This window comes from Thunnus albacares, chromosome 2 (assembly GCF_914725855.1).
Source record: "Thunnus albacares chromosome 2, fThuAlb1.1, whole genome shotgun sequence".
Classification (NCBI taxonomy): domain Eukaryota; kingdom Metazoa; phylum Chordata; class Actinopteri; order Scombriformes; family Scombridae; genus Thunnus; species Thunnus albacares.
The window spans coordinates 7,823,268-7,850,233 of record NC_058107.1 but is presented as its reverse complement, the minus strand read 5'-3'; the positions used below and the strand labels follow the sequence as shown (position 1 = coordinate 7,850,233).

Here is a 26,966-nt window from a genome sequence, read left to right as displayed (position 1 = left end):
TTTCACTTAGTTTTCGTTTGATGTAAGGTGATAGTGGTTGGCCAGGGTGAAAATGATAATATCAATCTATAGATGATATTACTGTTTCCTTCATAATCATAAGTTTACAATGTCATAGCATCTAAAAACTTTTAAATTGCCAGCAGAATTTTCCCAGGGTTATCAAAAACACCCAGACCTGTGTAGGAAGATTAACAAATTATGAATTACTCCAATTAAACATGTAATCCTGTCTGACCTTTTTCTTCTTGGAGCCACCATGGGCCTGGGCCTGCAGGAAGTCAATGAGCTTGGTCTGCTGGGTGATGGTCCCCTCCATTTTCACCTTCTCATGGGAGTACACAGCCTGCAGGTGGAGCTAAGTGAACATCACTATTGCCATGAATTTCTCCTCACATACGTTACTTCACACAGAGAGGGTGACAGAGAGATGGGGGTGTGTGTACTGTGGGATAAGACAAAGTGTGGAGGGCATGTGTGTGTTGAGTTGTATGAAAGTGTCTTTTCACTATTAAAACATAGTAACAGAACAGAATCCAGCAGGGGAGCATGTGGCTGTAGTTACATGAATCTCAACCACCTCATAATCTCTGAGTATGTATATTTTCTGTGGATATACATTAGTTGATATATGTGTGCGTGTATGTATGTGTGTGTAGCAGCACCTGGATGTTCTCCAGCTGATATTCTAGGTCAGTCCTCTCAGTTTTCAGCAGGTCAGTTTGGTCTAGAGCATCCTGCAGCCCCTGAGTCAGACGGAAGATGTGGGTCTTCTGAGCATCCATCTGCTGCTGCAGTTTCTCTTGCTATGGAGGAAAAACAGCTGTTTTGTCAGCATCTGGACGCTGTGACTTTGCCACTTGCACTTCTTACAAACGATTGCTTCCAAACCGTTCGGCAAGATTTGACATTTGTTACCACAATGACTTTACAAATATAAAATCAATTTATTTGTCTAGTCTGGCAACTGATTTACAACAGACATAAAGACACAATAGTAGCATGCAGCAATTTAAACATCTAAAATGTGTACATAATCCATGAAATAAAACAATAAAGATCAATGGTACATTGTATATGTGTCAAAATATTTAATGTACCTCATCCAGCAGCCTCTGTTTCAGATCCCTCTCACTCTCCAGCTTTTGCTGTAAACTGCGGGCGTTCATCTCCAGCATGGCATGCTTCTTCTCCAGATCATTCAACTGAGGACAGAAAGCAGGAAGAGTTTACTGTTAAATCTGCAAACTACAAAGGGTAAAATACTTACTCAACAGTGTTGAAATGCTCACAGTGTCGGCGAGACTCTCAGCTTTGAGTTTCTGGTCTTTGAGGGCCTGCTGCAGGGCCAGGATCTCAGCTTTGTGCTCCTTAACTGCCTGTTCCACAGCCTGGCGAGACTCTGAGCTGCGTTGCTCTGCACGAAGCCTGGAGCATACAGCAAACCTTTGTTTATACTGGTTATTATGAGTCTTTAAGAGCATCCTCTTCCAGATCAGCTGTAATGTTTTTGCTATTTTTGTAACTTGCATACAGATATTATTTAAATCATATGAAAGGAATTCAGTCTCATGTATCAATATGTATGTTGTATTTCCCCACTCTTCGAAAAGAAAGGAGAGGTTTAAAGGTTAGTTTAGGGTAAAGGCTTGGGTTTAGAATTAAAGGAAAATAAACTTTTAAAAGCTCTGTAATGTATCTTCCTCATCATTCCTTGCACTCCTGGTATTATTGAGTGATGGTGTTTTAATATGCTTTTTGTGTATCCGTGCCTTGCCTACATCAACTCAGAAAATAATTTCATATATTTCCCAGAATACCTTTTGGCGAACCCTAGAGAATATGCGAAAACCTGTTGCTCTCAGTGTGTGTAGGCGGAGGGAGCCAGATCCAACACTGATAGCAACAACAGCATTCAGAGCAAAAGGGAGTCTTTACCAATCAATCATAACAATTTCTCACAATGTAACATGTCTTATGTTTAAATTATATCATGGACTATTGAAGCCACTATAGATGAAAAAACCTATGTCTCTTTCAAGAATATTAATCTAAATTGTAGCTGTATTGAAAATATCTTAATGTGCTGTAAGCCTGACTGCATTTGGCTTGTTATCTCTAGTAACAAGAACACTACATGCAAGGCAAACTTTATACATGTTTAGGGGCCAATTTAGTCAATTAATGTCCACACAGTTATGTGATACAGTATGCATGTGCGTGTGTGCTTTTAACCTGTTCTGTTTCTCAGTGTCCAGCAGTCTCTGGATCTCCCTGCTCCTCCTCTCAGCCTGGTTTTTCTCCTCCCCCAAAGATGCCCTCCAGGCATCCCACTGTCTCTCCTTCTCCAGCAACTCATCGTTCACAGTCTCCAGCTCTAGAACTTGCTCCTCCAACATGGTGCACGTGGTCTTCAGTGTCTCAAGGTTCTGGTGCAAAAGATGATTTAGTAGAAATAACTGTTAGGTATCCAGACTGTGCCAAGGACACAACTCCTAAAGTTGTCATTCATTCTTACAAAGGAAGTGGGAAAAAAGGAGATATAAAGAGAGAAAGGTTATTAGTTCAACACACACAGATACACACACACACACACACACACACACACACACATATATATATACATATATATATAATATACAGTTTAGGGGTGTGCCCGAATACAAATACATTATTCAGCAAAGCACAAATAGTGTTTTTTTTTTTACAAAAACGATTTGTTTTTGGGAAGAAAAACAAAAACCATGTCAAAAACCAGCATGCAGGTTGGTTACATCGCTATCTCAGTCTCTTTCCTCTGCTCTGCAGTTACGTCTATTAGCAGGTCTCAACGAGGGGAGTCACATCTACCTGCTACATGACACACATCCTTATTTGGACATCACTCCAGGAGTTGGGGGTGTTCCCCAGAGACAAAGCTGAGCTACTGACACAAGTGCAGTGCTGCCAACTGACTCTCCATAACCTGTTTTTCCCCTTCTCCTTTCCACAAAGTTAGGTTGTAAAAAATAGGCAATAAATGAAAAGTGCAAAGCAAGAATCACCTTTGAAGTTCTTCTCTACATGTTACATGGTGTGCTGTCTCTGTGTTATGGGTGTATAAATAGGTAGAGGTCTGTCTGCAATGAGGCGATGAGTTTTAGCTCAGTCGTCAGCGCAGTTTGAGACCCGGTGTGGGGACCTCCTTCGTAAGGTAGTTTATTCATGAACACTTATTGTATCACTTCTAAAATTAAAAGCGTAATAAAAACAAAAACAGGATTTTTAAGCCTCTTTCCACTTTTATTCGAATACAAATACAAATACAAATAATTTTGGTGCCTCAACAAATACAGATACAGATACAAATACTAAGCTCTGCACATTCCTACTGTATATACAAGTACATGAAATTGTACTTGCACTTGTACAATACAAACATGATGGCAGCTTGAACCGCATACTTGCAATAACACAACTAATTAACTATGTTACTGACTATGCAAACCTTGAGTTTAAATAATAACCCCAAAACTGCGATTATAAACAGATGCTCTGAACCAGCATCAATACTCTCATGGAGCTGTTTAAATGACATGTTTGGAACATTTTTCTATGTTCATCACTAGGGCCCACACAAAGCGCCGTGTTTTATGTCTTGCAATGCACTGCTTTAGACAAAGCATTGGGAGACAAATATAGTCTGTACTGGTGCTGCAGCAACACCACGGCCCTCTGAAGTCCAACGCTTCCACAGCTGACACGACCTGGGAGTGATGGGGATGACACATCCCTCCTACACACCACCCCATCCCTCGTCTATGACTTCCATCACTGGTTACACAACCAACAGGACCAAGAGCGCTACTGGACACCCACACACATATCCTCCCACAGGGGCAGCGAACACATCACACAACCTCCTCGCTCTCTCTCTCTCTCTCACTACACGGCTCCATCCAGAATACAGCACATAACAATACTAAAATATTCCCAGGGTTTCTGCTGCCTGATTTACACTTAACACTGTCAGAGCTGGGAGAGATGTCTAGGTCACCTGTCACAGGGTGTGTTGAGATATCACATAATGTAAATAAGTGAAAACTGGTGTCTGACTGGTGAGTGGGAAGTGGGCAAGGCAAAGGAGTCTGAAGTAGAGAAAGGATTATGACTGTCTAAGAAGACAGAAAAATGTTATTTTTTACAGATTTCAACTAAGGGCAGCTGATATTTTGTGGCAATTTCACATAGAATTTTGAAACTACTGGACTATAATGGTGACATGTTGGCTCAGTTGTATGCAGTGACTGTTGAAGGAAACCCACATGAGCAAGGAAAGAACACACACACACACAAACACACACAAAACCAACACAGGACCACCAGCAGCCAGTTCACCTGTTTCTGGTTGTTAAGGTGCATCTCGCGGTCAGCCACCTCCCGACGCAGCCTATCCACATCCTGGCTGAGATGCAGCCGGTCTTCTCTCTCGTCTGAGGCCTCATCCAGCTGTTTGGACAGGTAGAAGTTCTGGCGGTTCAGCTCAGCGTTCTCCTGGGTCAGAGAGGTCAGTTGCTCCTCCAGGTCTGTGATCACCTGCAGAAAGTCATCAGGATACTCAGGACTGCCAGTGACACGGGAGGAAAGGAGGGGAAAATATACAGAGCACCCACTCTGCACCAAAAATATATCAACCAAATAACAAACAACTACCTCTAACTAATAAATAATCAATATACTTTTTGTCATTAGATATTAGGTTTTTTTTTAATTAAAAGGCAGACTGTATACTTTGGATTCAATTTACAAAAATGTACATCTGCCTAAAAGGAAAAGAAATTATACTTGAAATAAAAAAGGTAGATAAACTGCGTTTAAGAGATTTGACGCACTTCTACATCAGGTTTGTAAGCTTTAACACAGTTGAGATATGATGTATATAAATACAGGACTTCTAAAATTGTAACAGTGTACACAATACATTTACATACATTTTACAATCTACATGCATAAAAGGTCTCGCTTACATTGTGCTCTCTCTATATGCACATACATGCTGCATATCTAACCAAAACTGGCCCTAACACTCCACATGGTCTAAACTCTACTGCTGCATCATTACATGAAGCAAATATCTAGGTTAGTGATATAATGCAGTAATCGTTTTGGTATGATATCTAGGCTTCTTGTTTAACCCAGACAGCTTTCAGAGCAAGGAGTAGGCTAATCATTCCATCAGCATCAGTCTGTTCCCTTAATCAGCCATGACTACTGTGCATGCTGTAGGGAAATGAGGCTGATGAGGCTGCCTGTTAAGAGCCCCTTATTCTCGGCTCTCATGGGAACATGTGTACCACGCAGAACTTCAAGGTGGCGGGTGGAAAGAGGCAAAGCTTTTAAGTACATAAATTAGCTGTCTGTTCTGTACTGACTCAGTGCTTCTGCTCCCCCGAGGCAAGGGACTGACAGCAGCAACTAAATACTTAAGGCGGGGCAAGGAAGTCAACTGTGGAATGGATGCAGTGGGCATCTGGCAAGCCTCTATATTTACTCTACTCGTCTGTCATCCCAGTCTATAGAGCGACTCGCAGGCCTAAAGTAAATCATATCCGGAGCTTTGCATCCTCAACACTACTGATTACAAATTGTTCAATACTGTTTGTGTAGGCTGTGGGAGAGAATAAAAAGCCTGGTTAAAGAGGTAGCAAATCAGTCCCACCATTTCCCTGAATTAACAAAACATTGTACACTGATAGTACAGAGTACTGAAGAACATCTGCTCTTTCTATGAAACAGACTGAGCAGGAGTGATGTTGGTTTACCCACATTTTCTAAAATGTAACACCTTTTTAGTTAAATCTCTGCTACCTACATAGAGGTGAGTGATATTATTGAAACTACAATATATGTATGTAAAGGTAGTTCTCATTAATTTCACCATTGTCCACAGTTGTCTAATACAACCAGAGTTATTAAAAGGATAACTACCTTGGTAGAAATAGCAGAATTAAATCTCTGATGGTTGACAAATGACTATAGTCTCACAATATCCATTGTCTTATTGTTAAACTCTAACTTAGTGGGATCAGGATCTTAGCAGGGTCTTAGCAAGAATATGCTCTTATAAAAACCTTTGCCACCATCATAAAACTCAAAATGACCTTTTTCAATTTTCTTCAAAGTTTAAACAGTACACATGACTGCTTAATGGTAGTCAAGTCTATAAAGAGCTAATGTACATAGAAAATAGACAAAAACTAATTCAAAGGGCTGAAAGTCAAAAGCCACACTAGTGGCCCAGATAGGCTGCAGTGCTTATTTACACACTCAATGAGCAATCAATAATCAATGAACAGACTGATGATTTTGTTATTTCTACAGCTGTACAAAAGTGAGGTTAAAATAAAAAAAGGCAGCATTAAGAATGTGGTCAGCAAATTTCATGGCAATCTGTTGATTATGAGTTTTTTTGTCTGCAATGTTGACATTTTGGTTTGGTTGGACATTTGGAGGATAGCACAAGAGCAAAGTTAATGGAGTGTCCAAACGGGGTGGAATGGGCTTTGTAATTCGTAAAGAAATTTTGGCCTGATGGAATCATGCTCTAACATCTGCAGAAAAATTTATGAAAATCTGTCCATCAGTTTTAAGATACCTGGTCATGAAACTGAACTTTGAACTGATGATGTTACATGATGGCTAGTGGTTGTTAAGACATCTTGCTCTTGTCCAAAGTGTTCAACGGACAGACTAATCAACATCACAAGTCTTAGCAAGGCAAAAAATACAGTGGCATTTCAAGCTTCGCTTGTTGCAGAACCTTGGCTGTGTTTGTCTGAACGGTGGCCAGAATATATGGACGATCCTTTCTGAACAGTTTGCGAGTGGGAGGATCTCAAAAGTAGGGCAATGGAATAAATGAAGACCATGATGGTCTTGGTGTTTATTCGAGATATATGAATTTGGAGACACTTAAATCCTTTAAACATGACACCATAATTTTCTCAAGATTAGTGGGACACCAGGGCTCCACAATAAAACCATGCTGTATTCAATTATATAATATAATAATAACATTTAAAGTGGTCTCAGCTCTCATTTTCTGTAAAATTAACAAAAAGATAACAAGCGATTGGATAGCAACAGTAACTATGGAAGGTGTGACTTTAAATTGGTACTGTAAATGAAAAACGTATCTTTCTATTTAAAGAGTTGGCTATTTTTCTTGAAGCATCATTAGTTGATTGGACAAGACGGTGTGGTTTTGTAAAAGAGAGCAAGGAGAGGAAATAAATATATCTGCTGAAATGGAAAATAGAAAGAAAATGACAACAATATACATTTTAAACTATCAATGCAGTTAGTATGTATGGACTGAGGGATTCTGTGTTAGATAACTAAAGCATGGTCAAACGCATTGTTTCCATGACATATGCATACATACACCATGAAGCAAGGCTAAAAAAAGAAAAAAAACAGGCAAAAGAAAGAAAAAATCCCCATAATGTGATTCTGCCAAATAGCAATAATCACTGGATGACAGCCATTATCTTCCTGTGAGTTACCTAACTGTTCCAGCAGGTCTAGTTTTGGTAATGGCAGTTCACTCAGTACTTCATGTGCACAACTGAAGTGCTGCACGTGAGCTGTGGCATCATGGCAACAAACAATTCAATTGAGAAACACTAATATAAAAATGTGCACCTATTTGGGGTAGCAGTTCTCTCTTTGAACATGGACACTATTGCGGCACCAGACATTTTTAACCTTTCCATTCATACTGCTGAATTACCAGTTAACTGGAAGGCAGCCATTGTTTACCCTCTTTTTAAGGGTGGTGATCAGGCTGACTTAAATTGCTATAGGCCTATATCCATTTTAGCTTATTAGAGAAACTTGTCAACAAGCAGCTAACTCACTATCTTGAGGATCATAACATTTTGTCTAGTGTACAGTCAGCAACATTGTGCTGCAATATTTATCGACCCAGTGAAAGCGTTTGACTCTGTGGATTATTCCATGTTATTAACTAGACTAGCTAGTATTGGGGTCTCTAGTCACTTGTTGGCTTGGTTTTCAAACTACCTCTCTAATAGGCTGCAGTATGTAAATTTAGACTTCCATCTCTCACAGCCCCTCCACGTGTCTTTAGGTGTTCCCCAGGGCTCTATACTTGCTCCCACTCTCTTTTTAATAATTCACAATAATTCCCACATTCATTTATATGCTGATTATACAATCTTGTATGCCACTGGTCCAACTCCAGATACAGTGATAAAATCACTTCAGGATAGTTTTCTTGAAATGCAGCAGGCTTTTACTAAGCTCAATCTGTCATTAAACGCTGCCAAGACTAAAGTTATGTGGTTTAGACAGAAAGGTACTGTGTCCCCTTCAATTTTGAACATTATCACTAGAGATGGAACCATCCTAGAGCAGGATACAGGCTATAAACACCTAGAAATCTAGCTAGATAGTGCATCGTCCTTCTCTCATCACGTCACCATGTTGCAGTCTAAGGTCAAAGTAAAACTTGCTGCCAAATGCATGATTGTTCAAATGACCATACTTCCCTTGTTTGATTATGTTGATACAATTTATAGATTGGTTTGCAAAACAATACTTCAAAAGCTTGACACAATTTATCATTCTGCTATTCGACTTGCAACGAATGCCCCATTAAAAACACACTACTGCCTTCTGTATTCTCTGGTTAAATGGGCCTCTCTGCATACTTATCATAATGTACACTGGTTTACGCTTATTTATATAACACTTCTTGGATACTCACCCCCCTATTTAAGTCAGTTATTGCAGCCAATATTTTTGGCCAAGTACAATACGCGGTCTTCCACTTACATCAGGGTAAATGTCCCTAAATCCAACACATCCTTTGGCTTGTTGTCATTCCAGTCCGCTGCTGCTAATGACTGGAATTTGTTACAAAAAACACCAAAACTGGATAACTTTATTTAAATCTCTGCTTTTAAGGGCCTACTTTGTTTGTTTGTTTGTTTGTCCCCTACCCTCCTCCCCCCTTTCAAGTGTCTTCTGGCACTTACCAGGCTGTCATTGTAAATAAATAAAAATATTGTGGAGCCCTGGTCACACTTTTCACCAACTGAGAAATGATGTAAATGTAACAATTTTTGTATGGAAGATGAGTGTGATGAAGAAGAGAGGGAGTTTAAAACCACAGGGACTCAATTTATGATTGATGGTAAAAAAAGAAATGTTTTTAAATGAAGACTCATTTACGCAGGAATAACAGAAACACACATGGACTGAAACAGTATGGCTTTAGGTTGTTAGTTATGTGTGATGATTCAGCTGGTATTCAATGCCAGATGAGACGTCTATTCCTGGAAAGAGTGAAAGAAAAAAAACAAAAAACGAGTGAGCATCTTACTGCGCAGCTGTCTCTCAAGGCATCAAACTTCCGTTGTATCTCATCTCTGTGTGCCTAGGTATGACAAGAGAGACAGAGGGACAGATTTCATTGCCTGAATTACATAACATCAAAGAAGACATCATCTTCAGTGCTCCTCTATTTTATCTCTCTCTCACTCTGAGCACAGTGATCTCCTCCTCAGCCTCTGCAGTTGTCTCCTCCAGCTCAGTCTTGGCCTGTTGCAGCTGGCTTTCCACAGCGTGGCGAGCAGCCTGCAGGTTGCTGATCTGGGATTCGCGCTCCTGCAGTGACAGGGTGAGCTCTGTCACCTGACGCTTGATCTCCAGCTTCTGTTCCTCATGCTCCAGCCCAATCTAGAGAGGCAGACAGAAACGGGGCATCCAGGATCAGGGAGGAGGAGGAGGTGAGTCACCCCAAGGAGCAGCCAGAGACATGCTGACATGACACAACCCCCCACAGGGATGAAAGACGCATTACACCCAACACCTCACCTTGTCTGACTCCGCACAAATTTGTTATTCTGCTCTTTTCTGTATCATCTGAATTAAAATAGTAAATAAGGTTTATTCTCTGCTCAATAGCACAAAATTACCATAATATACTTGAACTGAATTCATTAAGTTGTTAATCAATACCAGTGACTTAAAAAGTGTTAGGAATTCTCGACTATAAAACTCACTTTCTGAACTATTTTCGAACACTTTAAGACAAAAATCCTCTACAAAACCTGTAAGACACCATTACATCTCAACGTCATGTCATATGTCACATTTATGCATTGTACATCAAATGTTCTTTACCTTTTTTGGCATCCAACCTAATGGCTGGAACCTGTTAAATTATCATCTAACAACTGTTCTACATGCTACACCTGCTACTACATGGGGTCATGACGCACTATAATCATATCCTAGATATACATTCAGGAAAGTATTACACACAGGTATACAGGCACCATTTGCAGGCAGATCGCTACATCAGCTTTATTCATTTAACATTTAAAAGAGTAGCTTTTTAAGTTTAGACCTACACAGATTTTTGTGAAGACATCCAAAATAGTCAATAATAATACTTAATACTGAAGCTGAATTAGGTGTAGAGGTGAAAGGTTGGAATGAGACTGACCCAGTATTCCTATAGTACTCCTCACCTCTCTGAGCCTTGTTTCCAGCTCCAGTACACGGCTCTTATTGCTTTGCTCTTGCTGACTCATTTTTTCTAGATGCTCCTCTAGTTTGGCATTCTGGGCCTCTAACTTCCCAGCCTGAGACTCCAAGTAGAACTTCTGCTGGCGAAGCTCTGAGATCATCTCCTCCTGGGCTTTCCTGCCACGACCACAGGTACAATACACAGGAGCAAAAAGTTGAAATAATAGCCTAGCATTGTCACATGCTAGGTCCAAGATCAAAACAGGTGTACAGTATATTCCTGGTTTTACACTAAAACGTCTTGATTAGAAAAATCTATTGCCCTTATCTGTGTTGTACCAACATGGAGCTGATATAGTACTAATTACACTCAATGAGAGGTCATAGCTTTTACTTGAATTCACCTCATTATAGAGAAAGTAATCCTAATGCTTGTATCAGTACTTACATGTTTTTCTGGGTGTAGATACTGCTGTTGGCTGCCAGTTTGTTGGCCTCAGACAGCTCAGCAATTCTCTGCTCCAGGCTGTTCATCTTAGAGTCCATTGCATTTATGGTCTAAATGGAAATTATGGACAATATAACGTGTTCTTTAATGAAATATTCAGTCAGATCTTTACATCACAGGCTTAAACTGGGGTCAGATTATGGTTCATTGTTTTGTGCTCTACAATAACCTACCCAAGATTATTCCAAACATGAAATCTATGTCAGTGTGATAAATGTTAAAATACGCCTGGAATAGTGTCGCCAAGCTGGTCAGCTCTTACCGCCTTCTGTTCACTGATGATGCTGCACTTCTCCCGCATCTCCTCCTCATATTTGCTCTGACTGGACTCCAGCATCTCCTTATCAGCCATGTCCGCCTTCATCTGGGCCTCCAACACCTGTTCAGTGCCAGGAAGCCCACAGAACCATAACCAGGATATCACTTAACAGGACAGAGAACGGTGTGAAGATGACATAGTGCTGATCTCCAAAGCATAGAGTACACCCACTACTCAACTGGCTAAAGGATGACTGCCAAACATAGATCACTTCCTGTAGGGAGAGTATATCAAGAGATACCTGCCTGTTGTCCTACATTGCAACAATGAGTATATGTGAGTGTATTTAACCTTAATCTTATCTTCGTAGAGCTTCTCCTTCTGCTTCAGATGAGTCTCCAACCTCTGGGCAGTGCCTTGGGTCTCTCGCAGATTCTCCTCAAGCTCCTACACAAAGTTATAAATATGTTAGTCACTGCATTAAACATCAGGGGCCGCATTCACAAAGGCTAACTAGTTTTTGGTCTAAGAGTAATTCAGAGAATATTTTAGCGCTAAAACCAGCTCATATATGATGAGCTGTTTGTGATATATATATTGCATTTATAATTCACATATATATTATATATGTGACATATAGGTAATCCAGAGGAGTCACAAACACTGTATCATAATCAGCTATAGCTGTTTCTGGATATATGCCTGACCTTGTCATCATTTGGAAAAATCCAACAATAATGAGCTTTTAATGAGCTCAATTGGGTTTTGATGGTGGTGGAGCCTTACCAACACACAGGTGTTTTTTGATGCCAGACACAGTATATTTGACAAGGGAGTGTATTAGTGTATTTAATACACTGATATACAGTATTTATTCATGATTTTTAGGTATGCAAGCAGTAAGTGCTACTAAGTGCTCAGGGCGCCAGATAGCACTCTTCACCAATACTATAAAATGTGTTGTAATAATCTATGACGAATAAATAATGATTGATATTTTATTTCACGTTCACTGATACAGACCAGTCCCTTGTCTGTGTCACTGTGGATGTAGTGAGTAAACAGATTTATGAAACACAGTCATCCATATCAACCAGGTCAACCCCACACCTTCTCATAAGAGCTCTCTATATATCTCTATCTATACATATTTTTGTCACAACAGGAAAAGCACAGGTGCTAATGCACAATACTCTAATGGTATTAATTACACCTGTGCTTTTCCTGCTTTGGCAGTGAAAACAGTCTTTTCTTATAAGTTCTCTTATTTGCCACAAAAGCTTCTCTTTTCAGCTTTTTGAGTACATCTTAGGATGAAACTCTTTGTACAAACTTTAATTTAGGGGTCTTCATGCAATAGAATTGGATTAGGAGAACCTGGCCCCAGCTACATGACCACCTTCTCTCTGGCCCTGCACACTCAAACAGGTGTTTTCACTCATTCTGACTAATTAGACCTCTGTGGGGCTATGCACGGTATTACATAATGTCACCAAACCCTATGTAAACCACCCAAATAGATGACTAACAGGAGATATTAATCCAGTCTGTCGCACCCACACAGTTTAATAAGGTAAATTAATTGAAAACACCTGTGTGGGTGGATCATGGCTGTTTAGAGGCTATAAAAAATAATAAAAGAAGTTATTGTTTGGGGTGACTTTGTTCCTTGTGTATATAGAAATAACAGTTTATGGATCATCCATAGAAATAGTAAATTAAAAGGTTTTCCAGAAATATTATGTAAAATAGCACTTCCTCTGCAGTGATGACAATGAGCTATGTTTATCTCACACCTCCTCTGATTATTTTAGCTCCACACAAGAGATAAAAGGTGGGTTACCAGAATCTTATCTGCCATCTGCTGAATCTGCTGGCCCTTGCTCTGGATCTCGTCCTTCAATTTGGTCTCCCGGCGCTCAACAATCTCCAGCCTTTTCACCTGGTTCTCAAGAGTCTTCCTACCATCCTGCATACAATGCACACAAGTAATGTACAAACACCGACACACACACACACACACACACACCTCTGTTAACTGACTCGCTTTAATTTTAGACATGTACACACAGGTCAAAGGATCCATACATCCAAATAAGCGTATCTCCATGTGAACATCACAATACATTTTGTGGGAACGCCAATTAGACCTAAGATTTCCACTTCAAAAAAGAATTGATGATAAACTGTAGCAGCCACATTCATTTGGTGTGTTAGTTATCCACCTCTGCAATGTTTACATCTCATTATTCTAGGTTCATCACAATAGTTCCAAAGTGCTCATTTGCATTCGTATGTGATGATATGAGCAGTCTTAGGAGCTGTTCAAATTTGACCAGATGTGTATTTTCTTCCCTCTGACTCTCCGGTCTAAATTAATATGAGCTAATTAACAAATTTACATGTCTAGTGCCTGGTGTGAAGCACTGTTTTAGAAGAAATCATAACAACCCCTCTCAAAAATAAAGTATACTGTGTAACTAAAGACACTGCATAAATGAATACATAATGTATGCATAATGTACATATTTATAGTAGAATTATTACAGCTGATCCAAAGATAAAAACCTTGAAAGTGTAACAAATGTAAATACTTATACATACAATATATTTGCATACAACCTATTGTGGTGTGGCTTACTTAAAGGTTTTGAGAGAGATACTCTGAGACAATGATGAAAAGGATAAAAGTTTTGTCTGTTGGTTTCTGCACTTTTGCACATTGTAGTGAGCAAGTTTGGACAGTTACAGTCACAGTTTTTACATTCCTTGTTTGCTCTCCTACACATCTGCAGATAATCACATGCACCATTTTGTCAGCAGTTTAAATGCTTCGAATTTCATATCAAGATTTTTTTTGCAGAAACTTGACTTGAATAATTTAAACTATATACAGGATGTTTTTTTCTAATGCCAGAAGTGGAAACAATGGTAAACACTGACCTAATAAGTGTGGTGAATGGCTGAAAAGTCCAGGAACATAAAGCAGTTACTATTATTAAAAGGCCTACATGCTTTTAATGATTGTTTTTCTTTTAGGTTTATTTAGATGTTAGGGCATTCACAGTTTACCTAATGTATTTGGCCTGTAAGAAAAGTGTGTACAGCAACATTATAGCAGAAGCGGGAGCACTGAGCCACATGCGAATCAATCAATAAAATATCAAAGGCAGACTGATTAGCTTCATAATACCAGTCACAATAACCGACTTTACTTTCAAGATCGTCTCTACACAGTAAATACTGCAGGAATTTGGTAGATATATGTGCAAAAATGATAACCTAAAGGCCTCAGACTCTGGGGTGATATGGGTGAAAAGCTGAGACTCTGAGGCATATAAACGTAGCGTTTCCTACCTTTTTGTTTAGCTTTACCATATGTTTCTCACAAACATGAGGCAATGAAGTAGCTCCACAGAAATGAAATACAAAAATCATACAAATTATGATCAACTGTGTCAAATATTCAGAGCACAATTGAATCTGACGTGCTATCATCAAAACACAAGTGTTTCTCACAAGGTGCAAAACAACCAATTTACAAGCGAACATATGAGCTATTAGCCAGATTTATTTTAACACTTTTAACAAAGATGTTCATGCAAAGCAACAAATGACATGATACACAGAATAACAAGAGAAAAACAGACAGGGGACCAGAACATATATGAGTCTGTATGATAACAGAGGTGTGTATATACCTCGGTCTCACGGAGGCGTCTACGCAGGCTGTCACTGGAGTCCTCCCTGTTCTGTAGCCTCTCTAGATCTCGCTCCAAGCGCTCTTTGGCCACTCTCATACTCTGATGGAGGTCTGTAGCCTCGGCACTGGCCTTTAATGCCTAGGGGTTAAAAGTCAAAAACATATCAATCAAACAGTAATTTGTTCTAAGAAGTCCTTTTTATAAGTGAAAGGAATCAGTTATATATGTTGCTCAAAGTAATGACACTGGGTAATAAAGCAGTGGCTTCAGATACAAAGTTTGCATATGAGGAATAATTAACATCATTGTGCTAAGTTCAATGACTCCTTGTAAACAAACTGTTTACTGTATAACTGTATAGTACTAATATGATATCCTTAAACAAACAGCACTCAGCCCCTTTAAGAAACAAATTCCTACTGTTGATTTCTGAAATTTGCGTGCACATTGAGTCAGAATCTGTCTAAAATGTGAGCTTAGTCAGCATGGAATATCTGAACCACTGCCACATGTGCTCTTGGCAGAATGCATGGTACTTTTAAATATTCATTTCTGGGAAAAGACAATTCCAGTAGGATGAAATTATCTTTACTAATGAGGCAAAAGTGTTTGATTGCTGATAATTAAGCAGTAATTCTGGTTTTAAAAGACAGCTTAATTGTTCTTGGGCCATAGACCAAATCTGACTGTACACCACAGTTTAAGAGAGACACAGAGAGAGAAAGAAGAAGATAAGGGAGGGTAAAGAAAGAGTTTATACACTCATCGGTAAGTGTAAAATGCTGTTACATCTCTTACGTTTGGGAGCACAAGCTCATATAAATTATTCATTAATATCCCCAACAAAAATACTCTACCTTGGCAAGCTTCTCTTGAAGATCCTGGATTTTTGTCTGCTGCTCAGCATTGGTCTAAAAAAACAAAAGTACCATCATTGTGATATGTGTAGATTGATGTAATATACTGATAAGTATCCTCATCACTTTTATATTAATATGAACTTCATAAACTACCTTCTCCAGCTTGGTGACCAGCTCATCTGTGTCTGCTTTGCCTTGCTCTTTGACCTGTGAAAATATGGAGAAATCAGTGAGATCACTCCGAGTACTGATCATGGCAAGGTAGAAACTCCATAATGACAACAAAAGAGTGAAATATAGTGAAAGTATCATTTTGTGAGTTACATTTTAATTCTCAGCCCAACTCAAATGCAGTTTATGTACAGTATATGTCAAATATACCATACTGTCTTCTTATGAAACTTTCTTGACCATTAATAGTTACAGTGTTGACCTTCTGCATCCTATGCTGATAGTCTGCAGCCTTCCTCTTCAGTTCCTCGTTGCTCTGCCGAGACTCTTTCAGCTCAGCCTCATACAGGTCGCTACGGCGACGGGCAGCAGACAGGTCCTCCTCCAGTTGTCTGATGGAAACTCGCATCTCCTCCAGCTGGGCATGATATTCCTGTACAAAGACCACAGAAACCATGGATGAGAGGAGAGGAGAGGAGAGGAGAGGAGAGGAGAGGAGAGGAGAGGAGAGGAGAGGAGAGGAGAGGAGAGGAGAGGAGAGGAGAGGAGCAATGGTCCTAAACACAGAAGGAACAATAACATTAAGAGAGGAAATTTCCAATATGACGAAAATAAGTGTAGTTTCCATTTAGTAGAGCGCATACTTCATAAAAAGTACCTGGAATGGGACAGTCTTTTCAAATTCTAGCCACTTGAAAGCACTTTATCAAATTACCATGACTATATTTATTTAGAAGCCTCTGCAGCAAATTTTGGAAAAATTGGCAGAGAGATTTCTGTATGATTTAAGTGGAAAAGAGCTCTCTAGCAGCCCCGGTGTTGTTTGACCTGAACCTATCTGAAGAAAATGTGCTTGTTAGAAGCCACTGCATTATTTATGAGAGCAAAGTCATTCATAAGAGATATATTTTAGATATGCAGCTTGCATATTAAAACTGAACAAGAAAACAGTTCAACATAGTGAAGGTAATTAAAAGGCATATATAAAAGCCATTATATGTCCAATCCTATAAGTATAAGCACACTAAAATAGTATAAAAAGTCAATGAACAGAGAATGGAATGTGGAGAGAAAAATACGATCAGCCAGAGCCACTTAATGCACATGTCTGTTAAATAGTAATTAGTCACAGCCTAATACATCTAGTTTCAACCTCCTCATCAGGTTACAGGACAAATCAGCCTGTCAGTCACACTAATAAAAAGTAGCATCCTTCTGCATCCAGGGACACTGATGCTCAACTGACGCAGAGAAGGACAAGTGAAGCAGACAGCATCAGACATGGTGAAAACAATGCTAAAATAGTTTAGCTGAAGTGGAACGGAAGGTTACATATGCAACTATAGATCTCTGAGTACAGAGAGTGTCTCCCTAACCAGTTAGCCCACACTGGCCTTTCATATGTATGGGAGCCGACCTGTGTAGGTCAAGTATCAAGTAGGACAGCTCCCATCAATGAGGATGGGCTGGATCTCCTGGGAACAACCTTTCATCTGCTCGTCCTGACTTCCAGTGTCAATAAAAGCCAGAAATGATTTTCAAAATCCTGTTATTCTTCAGCGAAACAATGACTCAGTCTAAGGAAATTAAAGACGAGGGAATTCAGCTTTCAATATGACGTTAAACAACAGGCTTGTGGAGCACTGAACAGTTATCTTTTATTACAGAGAACCAGTCACACAGTAAGTTTGCTGTCCTTGGTTCATTCAGGTGTCTGTTGCATGAAGAAGCAGCTGTGAAGGAAACATACTTGAGTCAGTTGTGTTGGAATTTAGTCATTTAGTCACTTGTATTGAAAATACTTCCAAGTGACCAGAAAAGACATTAAAGATACTCTCACTATCACTTTATAGAGCAGCTTTCCAGGAATATCTCCTAGGAGACTGAGAAAGACCTTCGAGTCAGAATGTTTCTGACTGCAAATCTTGAGTTTAATTCTCTGTGAGTGTGACTCTACTCTTTATTGGTAATGACGGTTGCATTTCTTTTTATTTCATTTTGTTGTTTGGCTGGGTGCATGACAGTTGAAATAGAAACCTTGAAATGTCAAAGAATATATCAGAGAGCAATCTTTTTTTCAATACTGATCAGCCTCAAGTTTAAGGGTGGTAAACTGGCACACTGCCACATAAAGTTATCTCCTGAGTTCCATTTATTCTTTCCCCAATTCGATACTTGCCCTTAACACACAAAATGAACCAAGCTGGTTATCAACTGAATCACTTAAGTTTGGGTTTATCAGTCCAGCTGTGAGCACATTCATGTGAGAGTGACAGAGTTGTTAATTACAAGCAACGTCTTCAAAACCATGAGTAAAATACTCAGTGTGATATGCAATGACATAGAGATAGCCGCGGGAGAATTAATTTAATGCTGCAACAAAAACCTATTTAGTTTGGTGAAATGTGTATAATATAATCACACAATAGAAGAAAAACTGTGGAAATACTTTAGATAAAATCCAAATATTAAAGATAAGGCTGTAAAAATGTTTGGGAATTATTACATGGGACTTTATAAATACTTTATAAATACTGTTTTCATTTTTAAAATGTTCAGCAATGTAGAGTGAGTATGGAAAATGGAAAATGTTTTATCCATTGATGATATATTTTCTGCAGTGACATTTTGGTGATTTTTTTGTCACATGATGAACAAACTATTCATTTTTCTGGTAAAAGGCCAAAGTGGTTATTACTTTTTATTTACAATTTTCATTTTGTTAAGGCTAAAAAGATTCAGTGCTCACAGTGTCACTTTAGAATAAGACTGTAAAACATCTGTACTGTTAGGAATCCTGTTGGTAACAAAAGAAATGTAGCATAATTAAAATGCAGCTATAGTCACCATTCATTGGTCTGTCAGTGTGGTAAACTAGTCATCTGTCTGTTAGAAGCTTTGTTTTAAACCCTGAGAGGAAATTAATTGAAAAGTAATTTTACTGATATACTAAAATGCTTCATTAGTCTTACTTGTCACTTTATAAACTGAGGACTTTTGTCCCTGTCTGAGTAATGACTCAATTTGACAAATTGTGATCTGATCCTCTGGAGTTAACCTGCACTGGAGCAGGTTAGCCATGCAGCTAAGTTACCATGGTGATCTAGCCCAGTTAAAAGTAAGCCAACTTTGAGATACTGGAAAACTTGGACTTAACACAAAGATACAGGCCCTTGCTTGAGTTGCATAATCCATCACAGTAAATATTAAGTCTGCATTCATTTATATATTTGTTATTTGTGAGATAACAAGGTGCAAACACCAATCTGATGGACAACAAATGGACAAAAATCAATGCAGACCTTTCCACCTGTAAACAGCAAAGCAACAGTACAGCACTTGATCATGCACACACAGTTAATATTTGAAGACACTTATAGCCTGCCTCTTTTTTGTGTTAAAACAAGGCAGACAGGAACAGTGTGGTTTTTCAATAGTTCTTTGCTCTCTTGTCTTTAGTAAGATTGTCTCTTTGCATATGTTTGCAGGTCTTAATGGCTTTGGCAGATTGCTTTTCTCTGAAAATAAATCTATCCCCAATCTCTTCTGTTGATCCAACACTGCATGGCTTCTGTATGAAAATGATAAACACTGCAGTCATATGACAGAGCGTGGGAGACAGATGCTTTTCAAGATGAAATGCTGGATTTAGCCGGCATAAATACCCTGCTGAGAGGCACCAATGGGAACACAGACAAGGTAATATGCATGAGCAGCAAACTATCCTCATATATTTGAAGATGCAGATTATACTCTTTTTGTTCTAATCATAATGTATCCGTGGAATGTTTGCTTTGGGAGGGTGTGCTATTTTTACGTCCGCCCACTAATACATATCCAGTGACACACTCAGTTCAACCACAGTCTCACTACTGTTGAACCCTTACTCACACCTCCACCCTCCACTTGGACTGTTTCGGGATTACAGAAGACTAAGGCCACTAGTTTGATCGTGATAAACTGCCCCACACCATTTGGACGTCCTAAGTGGAGGATTCTCTCTCACGCTGTTTTTTCATTCTTCATTTCCATCACTTTTCATGTGTACAACTGAGTGTAACACCATGAATACCTTGGAGGAGAAACTGTCCGAAAGTGTGCCCCCTTATCTCCATTTGCACAATTCATTGCATCAAGACTACATGTACACACTAACATGTGGCCACGTAGTTCTTGGAGAAAGACTATGAAGGTAGTGGGATGCAGCCAGGACAGCAGGTTTTTGCCCCACCTTTGAGTGCAGTCATTCGGACAATGTATAAACACTTTTGTTTTCAAGCTCAGTTTGTCTCAAATATACTGAACACTTAAGTGGTCCCAGGACAGCATGTAGAAGTAATCCCTCCAACACATCCTGGGTCTGGAGGCATTTTATCTGTATGTCAGTCATGCCCTGAACACCTCAACAGGGAGGCAACAAAGGACCATCTACCTGGACAACTTCAACTGGCTTTTCTTGCAAAGGAGCAGCAGCTTAGTTGCAAGGCTCTTCTGAATTGCATGAACCACTTCTGCCATAATATGGTATTGCATTGTATAAATGTAATTTTTGAACTATAACACATTATACTGACGTAGGATTAAATAATGCTAGTAAATTTTATTTTGTACCTTGATAAGGTAAGTATATGCACAGTACATGATATTAAATGCAGATTTTATATCTGCAAAAAGCTCTTTTCAGAACAGGATGCAATCCTCTAATACATCACTGGTTTTAAGGTTTTATATCAAGTAATGGTCAAAAATGATGTTTCTCGAACAGAATGAGCTAAGGCCCCAGCACCTCATCACGACAGCCTGCCCACTGCATCGGTACTCTCTTCACTCGTAGGTATATGGCTCTCATCACTATAGCAACCATTGCACAATGTATTCGGTGCTTGGTAACCAGCACTAGTGTAGGCTGAGAAACACAGGTTGTTTTTCTATTACCTTTTTTTAAGAAAAAGTGGTGCATAATGCCAGGAAGATTATTTTTCATGCTCTGTATCTATTGTCCTAAGCTGTCAATTTTGTAACAGCTCAATTCTCACAGCTGGCAACACTCAGCCATGTGGTGCTGCTACACATGCAGAAATATACACAAACTCACATGCATGCCACACATTCATCACATTTGATTTCAGTAATTTAGTGTAGCGTGCAGTATAGGAAATTTAAAAAAATTTGGGGGGGGAGGGGTAACTTTTGCCCCCACTGTCTAAGAAATTGGGGCATTTACTACATTTTGGGGGCAAAAATAGTAATTAGTGCATAAAGTTGCTGTTTCTAACGTGAAATGAGCGCAGATTAAAATAAATACAGTAATCATCACCTTGTGTAACCAAAACCTCCTCAATAAACACTGTCTCATTTCATTCAAATTAATGCATCAATTTCCTTTCAATAACTAAGGTTTTATTTAGGAAGAACCTTCAGTGTAAACCACTAGATGACAGTATAACATAATGATCTTGAGATCATGACGATATTTAATTGGTTTGATCTAATTAAATTGACCAAAAGTTCTGGTTGGGGGGATAATGTCATATTCAGACCTCCTACAAGTCAAAGCCAGTCTACTGTTGTCATTGTGGGTCTGATGCGTTGTATGCCACAGTTTTACAATATTACAGACTAGTAGCTACAAATACTGTCAAAAGAGCCAAAACGAGTGTAATATTCCTTCTTTATTGATACAGTTCTGGAAATGCCTTCAGCTGAAGTTTTTTTTAGCATTCTTTATTTCATCTCCAAATTTATCCTTGCTGAGGTTTTGACCACGATGACATGATGAAAATAACATAATAGACTCGATTATCCAGCACTGCCTCATTGGTTAGTAAAAAGTATGTTCTAAATTTGGGAATAAAAGCTCATTTCACTTGACGCACTGAGCCCATTAATGTTAGTTGCTGCCCTTTTTACACAGCCCGTTCAAGGCGGGAATGCTGCGCCTTTATTCCGCCTCGCTATTCTGTATAAAAGGTATGGACACGCAGCGGGGGGCAGAGTTGCTCCTCCAATAAGTCGGCTACGGAGGTAGTCATAGCCGGCTGGACGTCTGTGTGAAGCTTCAGGATAGCTGGCATGGCTGGACAGGGAGCTGACGCTATTGTGTTACACATCATGCTGGGATGCTATGTAAAAGCACACACGGTGGCATTATGCCGGTTTTGTTCAGTGAAAAAAAAAGATAAAAGCGAAGGTGGCTTAGTGACGGATCTCCTTTACAGCTATAATGCGTTATATCTGTATATAAAAAGTGAGAATATATGAGATGAGAGTATAAAACCGCTTCTGTAAAACTGCAATGAACACCCCACCGGTCGGCAAGACCCACGTATATGTATTAACAGTAACGCCAAATTACTAACACTATATTGGCTAACGTGCCAGACAAAAGACACTAGCGTTAGCGTTAATATTACTTATCATAAGCAAATCGATTATGTTTGTTGGCTTGGTGCCGATGAGCCGAACACTTTTTTGACCTGTTCGCTTCCTTTGATAAAGTCGTGATTATTTCTTCGCGGTTCCAGGCTATTTTTGGGTGGGTGAGCCCTGCATGCCTTTCAGTAGAGGAGAGTCGTCTTCTTCATTTATTCGACACCAAGCCAGTCTATTTTCATTTTCTCAATAGTTGAAGCCGCAACTTTCTTTGCCGTCTTATTAGGGCCCGAGCGCTGACCAGCGCGAAGCCCTCTTGTTTCCAAAGGAATTATTATTATTATTATTATTATTATTATTATTATTATTATTATTATTATTATTATTATTATTACGACTCTTTGACCTCAAATAACTTCTACAAACGTGTACCAAAACTCACCGAAATTGGCGTGCGCGTCAGTTCTGGTGAAAATCGCAGATTTTATGCGTCTCGCAAAAAATGCGGGGAAAAATGGCTCGACAGCGCCACCTAGAAAATTAAGAAAAGCGAGCCCCACGATACAGATGGTCGTAGAACAATGAAATTTGGTGTGCTTATATATCATGACCAGACGCACCAAAAAGTCTCTTGGAGCCATACCCTAAATCCAACAGGAAGTCGGCCATTTTGGTTCAAAGTTGCGATTTCCAGGCCAATTTTGCCGTTTTTAGCCCGCGTACTTTAACGAACTCCTCCTAGAGATTTGACCTGAGCAACTTGAAATTCGGTCAGTATCATCTACAGACCTGGGAGATGAAAAGTTATCAAAACGGTGAGTTTTCGACATTGTTGAGGGGGTGTGGTCGGGCGGCGAATTTCGATCCTTCGCCGTGAAAATTCAAACAGCCATAACTCCGGCATGCACGATCCTAAGAGACCCAAACCTTTTGTGCTTGGAAAGAGTCCCGTCCTGAACACATCCATGTGTCAATATTGGATGTAAGTCATAGCGCCACCTACTGGCAACAGGAAGTTACATGTTTTACACTTTGACGCTCTGTGGGTGGCACGGTGATGGGATCCACCTCAAATTTACTCAGAATAGCCTAAAGACCTTGGAGATGGTATATTATGAAGTTGGTGACTTTTCGTGGAAAGGTGTTGCCATGACGACGCGGCGAATTTCGATGTCTCGCCATGAAATTTCAAAGCCTTATAACTTGACTCCACATGGTCTGATCTTTTCCAAATTTCATATGCTTGTTAAGAGTCCCGGTCTGAACACATTTTCCGGCCCATATTTAGTGAGAGTCATAGCGCCACCTACTGGCAAGAGGAAGTATCATGCGTCGTTCTTTGTTGTATTACTCCTAGGAAATTTGGCCGATGCATCTGAAATTGACTCAGCTAAGATGTAAGACCTTGGTGATGCTACATTGGGTAGGTCATGACCCATGACCAAACGCCGTTGCCATGGCGACACATCCTTCGCCATGAAATACGATGGTGTATTTTAGGGATAAGGGATGGGTCTACAGTCACGAAACTTGGCACACATGTCTGGAGCGACACCAGCTAAAATCCTGGATAGGTCATTTGCATAGACGTGACAATATGGCTCAACAGCGCCCCCTTGAAAATTTCAAAATTGTAGCCCCGCCTTCCAGATGAACCTAGGAAAATGAAATTCGGGAGGCTAATGTATCATGTCAAGACGCACAAAAAAGCCTCTTGGAGCCATATCGTAAGTCCTACAGGAAGTCGGCCATCTTGATAAAAGTGGTCATTTTTCGCGTTTTTTTGACCATTTGGCATACCTTGTATTTTAACGAACTCCTCCGACAGAATTCATGGTAACGACTTCAAAATCAGTGTGTGTCATCTACACTAGTGTGTGATCAAAAGTTATCAAAACATTTACTTAGCATTGAAGCGTGTGGCCGTGGCGTGGCGTTGAGTTTTGATGTTTCGCCATGACAGGCGAAATTGCTATAAGTTTAGTGTAAATGCTGGAGTCTACACCAAACTTTACATGTGTAACCCTGTTAAAAAAGGGACAATAAATAGTTTAAATATGTCCATGTTTGATAAAATGTGATTAAAAGTATTAAGAATAATATTTCATGAAGGTTGATAAAGTTTGTTTAAAAATAGTTTAATAAATAAGTTTAAAAAGTTTAAAAAGATTCAAATATGCACTTTAAGATATTTCATGTTATTTTGAAAAGTCTCAGGGTTAAAGAGGAAGTACCGATTGAGAAAAGTGTAATTCTGGTAATTAATTGGTTAAGATCTGGCTAAACAGGAAGTGTGTGTATTTTGTTGTGTGAGCGAGAAACTTGACATGCAAGAGAGAGCGCGCGATACGGAGCAGAGAAGGGAGAACTGCCTGGCGTTTAATATGTTACAGTAAAAAAGTATGCAGAGTACGGACACTGTTTATGAATAATAGGTAGAGATAAACGGACAGTGAGTCTCAAAGGACTGTTATTCAGTGCAGCACCGTGTTCGAGTTTAAAGGAGTACTTTGGCAAAGAGTGTTCAACGAGGAGCACAGCTAACAGCTAATGTAGCTCACATTAGCTTAGCTACGGACTTCATCTGCGTGCAGCTAAACCAGCTACTCAACTGGTGAAGTTAGCCTGCGGTGTGCCGGACCTGTTCAGTGTGATCTGCGGTGAGTTCTACCGGGAGAGTGGGAGAAGTCATCTGCAGCCGACGTGGCCGCAACACGCTGGTCCTGACAGGAGGAATCGTCTACCTCATCCCATGTATCAGCAACCCGCTGGTATCGCACAGGGGACGAGGAGTACGCCATTACGGCAGTGAGTTGCCATCTGTTTTATTTCAGCGCTTTAGCGTGAAGCAGCCATTTTGTTTCTGGCTACAACGCACACAAGCATCGCTTCAGGCCTGCATCATTAACACTGGGTACCCATATCCTTTTCAGTTAGTTATAACTGCCGGCTTTAGGTGTGTTTCATTATTTGGTGGTTTTATAATGAGTGCACTCAAAAGGGGTATTTGAATATTAAGAAACTGATCATTTAAAAGGTACTGAAAAGTCTTTTGAACTTGAGTGTTATTTTTGTGTTTTATTTTCATTATTAAAAGAATATTTGTGTTTACATTTACAACAGTAAATCTTTAAAACTTACTTTTTTCTTGTCATTTGTATAAGTGTTGGAGAAATAGTACTGTTGATGTTTACCGACATATTGAGAGTACTTTTATTTCAATTGGCAAGTGTTTAGGAGAAAGGTATAAACTTAAAGGATACTTTAATTCTTATTTCATTTATCTACAGTTTGATTAAAAACATTAAAAATTAGTATTAAAACATTCAGTGAGTAAATAAAAGTGTCTTACATTATAGAATAAATAGAACTTAGTTCACCAATATTATATTACAGTGTACTTGTCATTCAGTATTAGTTAATCTTAAAGAAAGAGATTTCTAAAACATAAAGAACTTGGGAAGCGTACCTCATAAAAATAGACCAGCCGTCTAGAGGGCGCTACATAAAATGGAGGCACCGCTGGGATTGTGGGTTAATTAATGCTGAAATTGGTGATTTGTGACTGTAAATTTCCTAGTGTGTGAACTATTCAACTGTGAAAAAAACTAAGAAAGACAAACAAAACAATATATGGTGATATTTAACTAACAGCAGCTAAAGTGTCACAATGTACAGGAACCAGCTGAAGAACTGGTGTCGAGGTGAAAACCTGGATGAGAGCCATGCCTTGCTGACCATCGTTCCTGAGAAGACAGAAACAGCACACATAGTAGAGATTTTGCAAACTGTAAAGTGCTTGGGACGGGTACAAGTGAGAGGAAGAATGTTAAACGAAACTACAAATGAAGTGCTGGTGCTTTGCGAGTGCAAAGAGAAATTGACTGATGCAGACGTCCCAAGTGAAGTTTTGAGCTCAGATGGACAAACTGCATGGAAAATATTCACTGTGGCTCAGAGCTCAGACCCTGAGTTGGACTTTAACCGTAAACTGCATGCTCTTCTACAAGCAGAAGGAAAGTCCACAGAGGATGTGCAGGCCTTGCTGACCCCGCACATACCTCCCTCTACAGAAGCCATCCTTCGTGCTGTGGGCGATCTGTTTGATAAGACTGTCAAGCCCTCAGCAGAAAGTGGAGGATACCGCCGCCTGCGGATCTTTTCCGGTATTGTGCCTACACCAGCAGGAGAGGAACAATTCGACCACTGGTTAGAGCAAGCTTACCTGATGGTTGAAGAGAGTGAGGATTCTGCTAAAGACAAGAGGAGAAAGATAATGGAGAGTTTAAAGGGGCCAGCTCTGGAAGTGATAAAAGCAGTGCGTCTCTCCAATCCTGACATTGCCCCTGACAAGTGCCTGGAGGCTCTGGAAAACGCCTTTGGATTAGCAGAGTCTGGAGACGATTTGTATTTCACATTCAGAATGCAGCAGCAGCAACCTGGTGAGAAGCTATCTGATTTCCTCAGGAGATTAGAACGTTGCCTGTCCAAAGTGGTACAAAGAGGTGGTCTCACTCCCCTAGCCATGGATGGTGCACGGCTTGAGCAGCTTC

The 26,966-nt window shown here is 39.7% G+C and overlaps 1 protein-coding gene across 11 annotated transcripts in view; it reads right to left on the bottom strand.

Annotated features, from left to right (window-relative positions):
* The window catches only part of LOC122990719 (citron Rho-interacting kinase), a 62,399-nt gene that overhangs the window by 12,306 nt on the left and 23,127 nt on the right, over window positions 1-26,966 (bottom strand). For 4 of the 11 annotated variants that reach the window (XM_044364172.1, XM_044364206.1, XM_044364212.1 and 1 more), the window contains exons 5-21: window positions 16,295-16,474; window positions 16,024-16,077; window positions 15,868-15,921; window positions 15,008-15,148; window positions 13,150-13,275; window positions 11,658-11,753; window positions 11,310-11,426; window positions 10,988-11,097; window positions 10,542-10,716; window positions 9,547-9,744; window positions 9,389-9,442; window positions 4,378-4,575; window positions 2,236-2,429; window positions 1,293-1,428; window positions 1,101-1,205; window positions 666-806; window positions 239-358 (exon numbers count right to left, since the gene is read on the bottom strand). In XM_044364172.1, the coding sequence (XP_044220107.1) occupies window positions 239-358; window positions 666-806; window positions 1,101-1,205; window positions 1,293-1,428; window positions 2,236-2,429; window positions 4,378-4,575; window positions 9,389-9,442; window positions 9,547-9,744; window positions 10,542-10,716; window positions 10,988-11,097; window positions 11,310-11,426; window positions 11,658-11,753; window positions 13,150-13,275; window positions 15,008-15,148; window positions 15,868-15,921; window positions 16,024-16,077; window positions 16,295-16,474 (2,199 nt within the window). The remainder of the gene's footprint in view (window positions 1-238; window positions 359-665; window positions 807-1,100; window positions 1,206-1,292; window positions 1,429-2,235; window positions 2,430-4,377; window positions 4,576-9,388; window positions 9,443-9,546; window positions 9,745-10,541; window positions 10,717-10,987; window positions 11,098-11,309; window positions 11,427-11,657; window positions 11,754-13,149; window positions 13,276-15,007; window positions 15,149-15,867; window positions 15,922-16,023; window positions 16,078-16,294; window positions 16,475-26,966) is intronic. The other 7 variants (XM_044364196.1, XM_044364236.1, XM_044364253.1 and 4 more) reach the window with 3 other exon arrangements.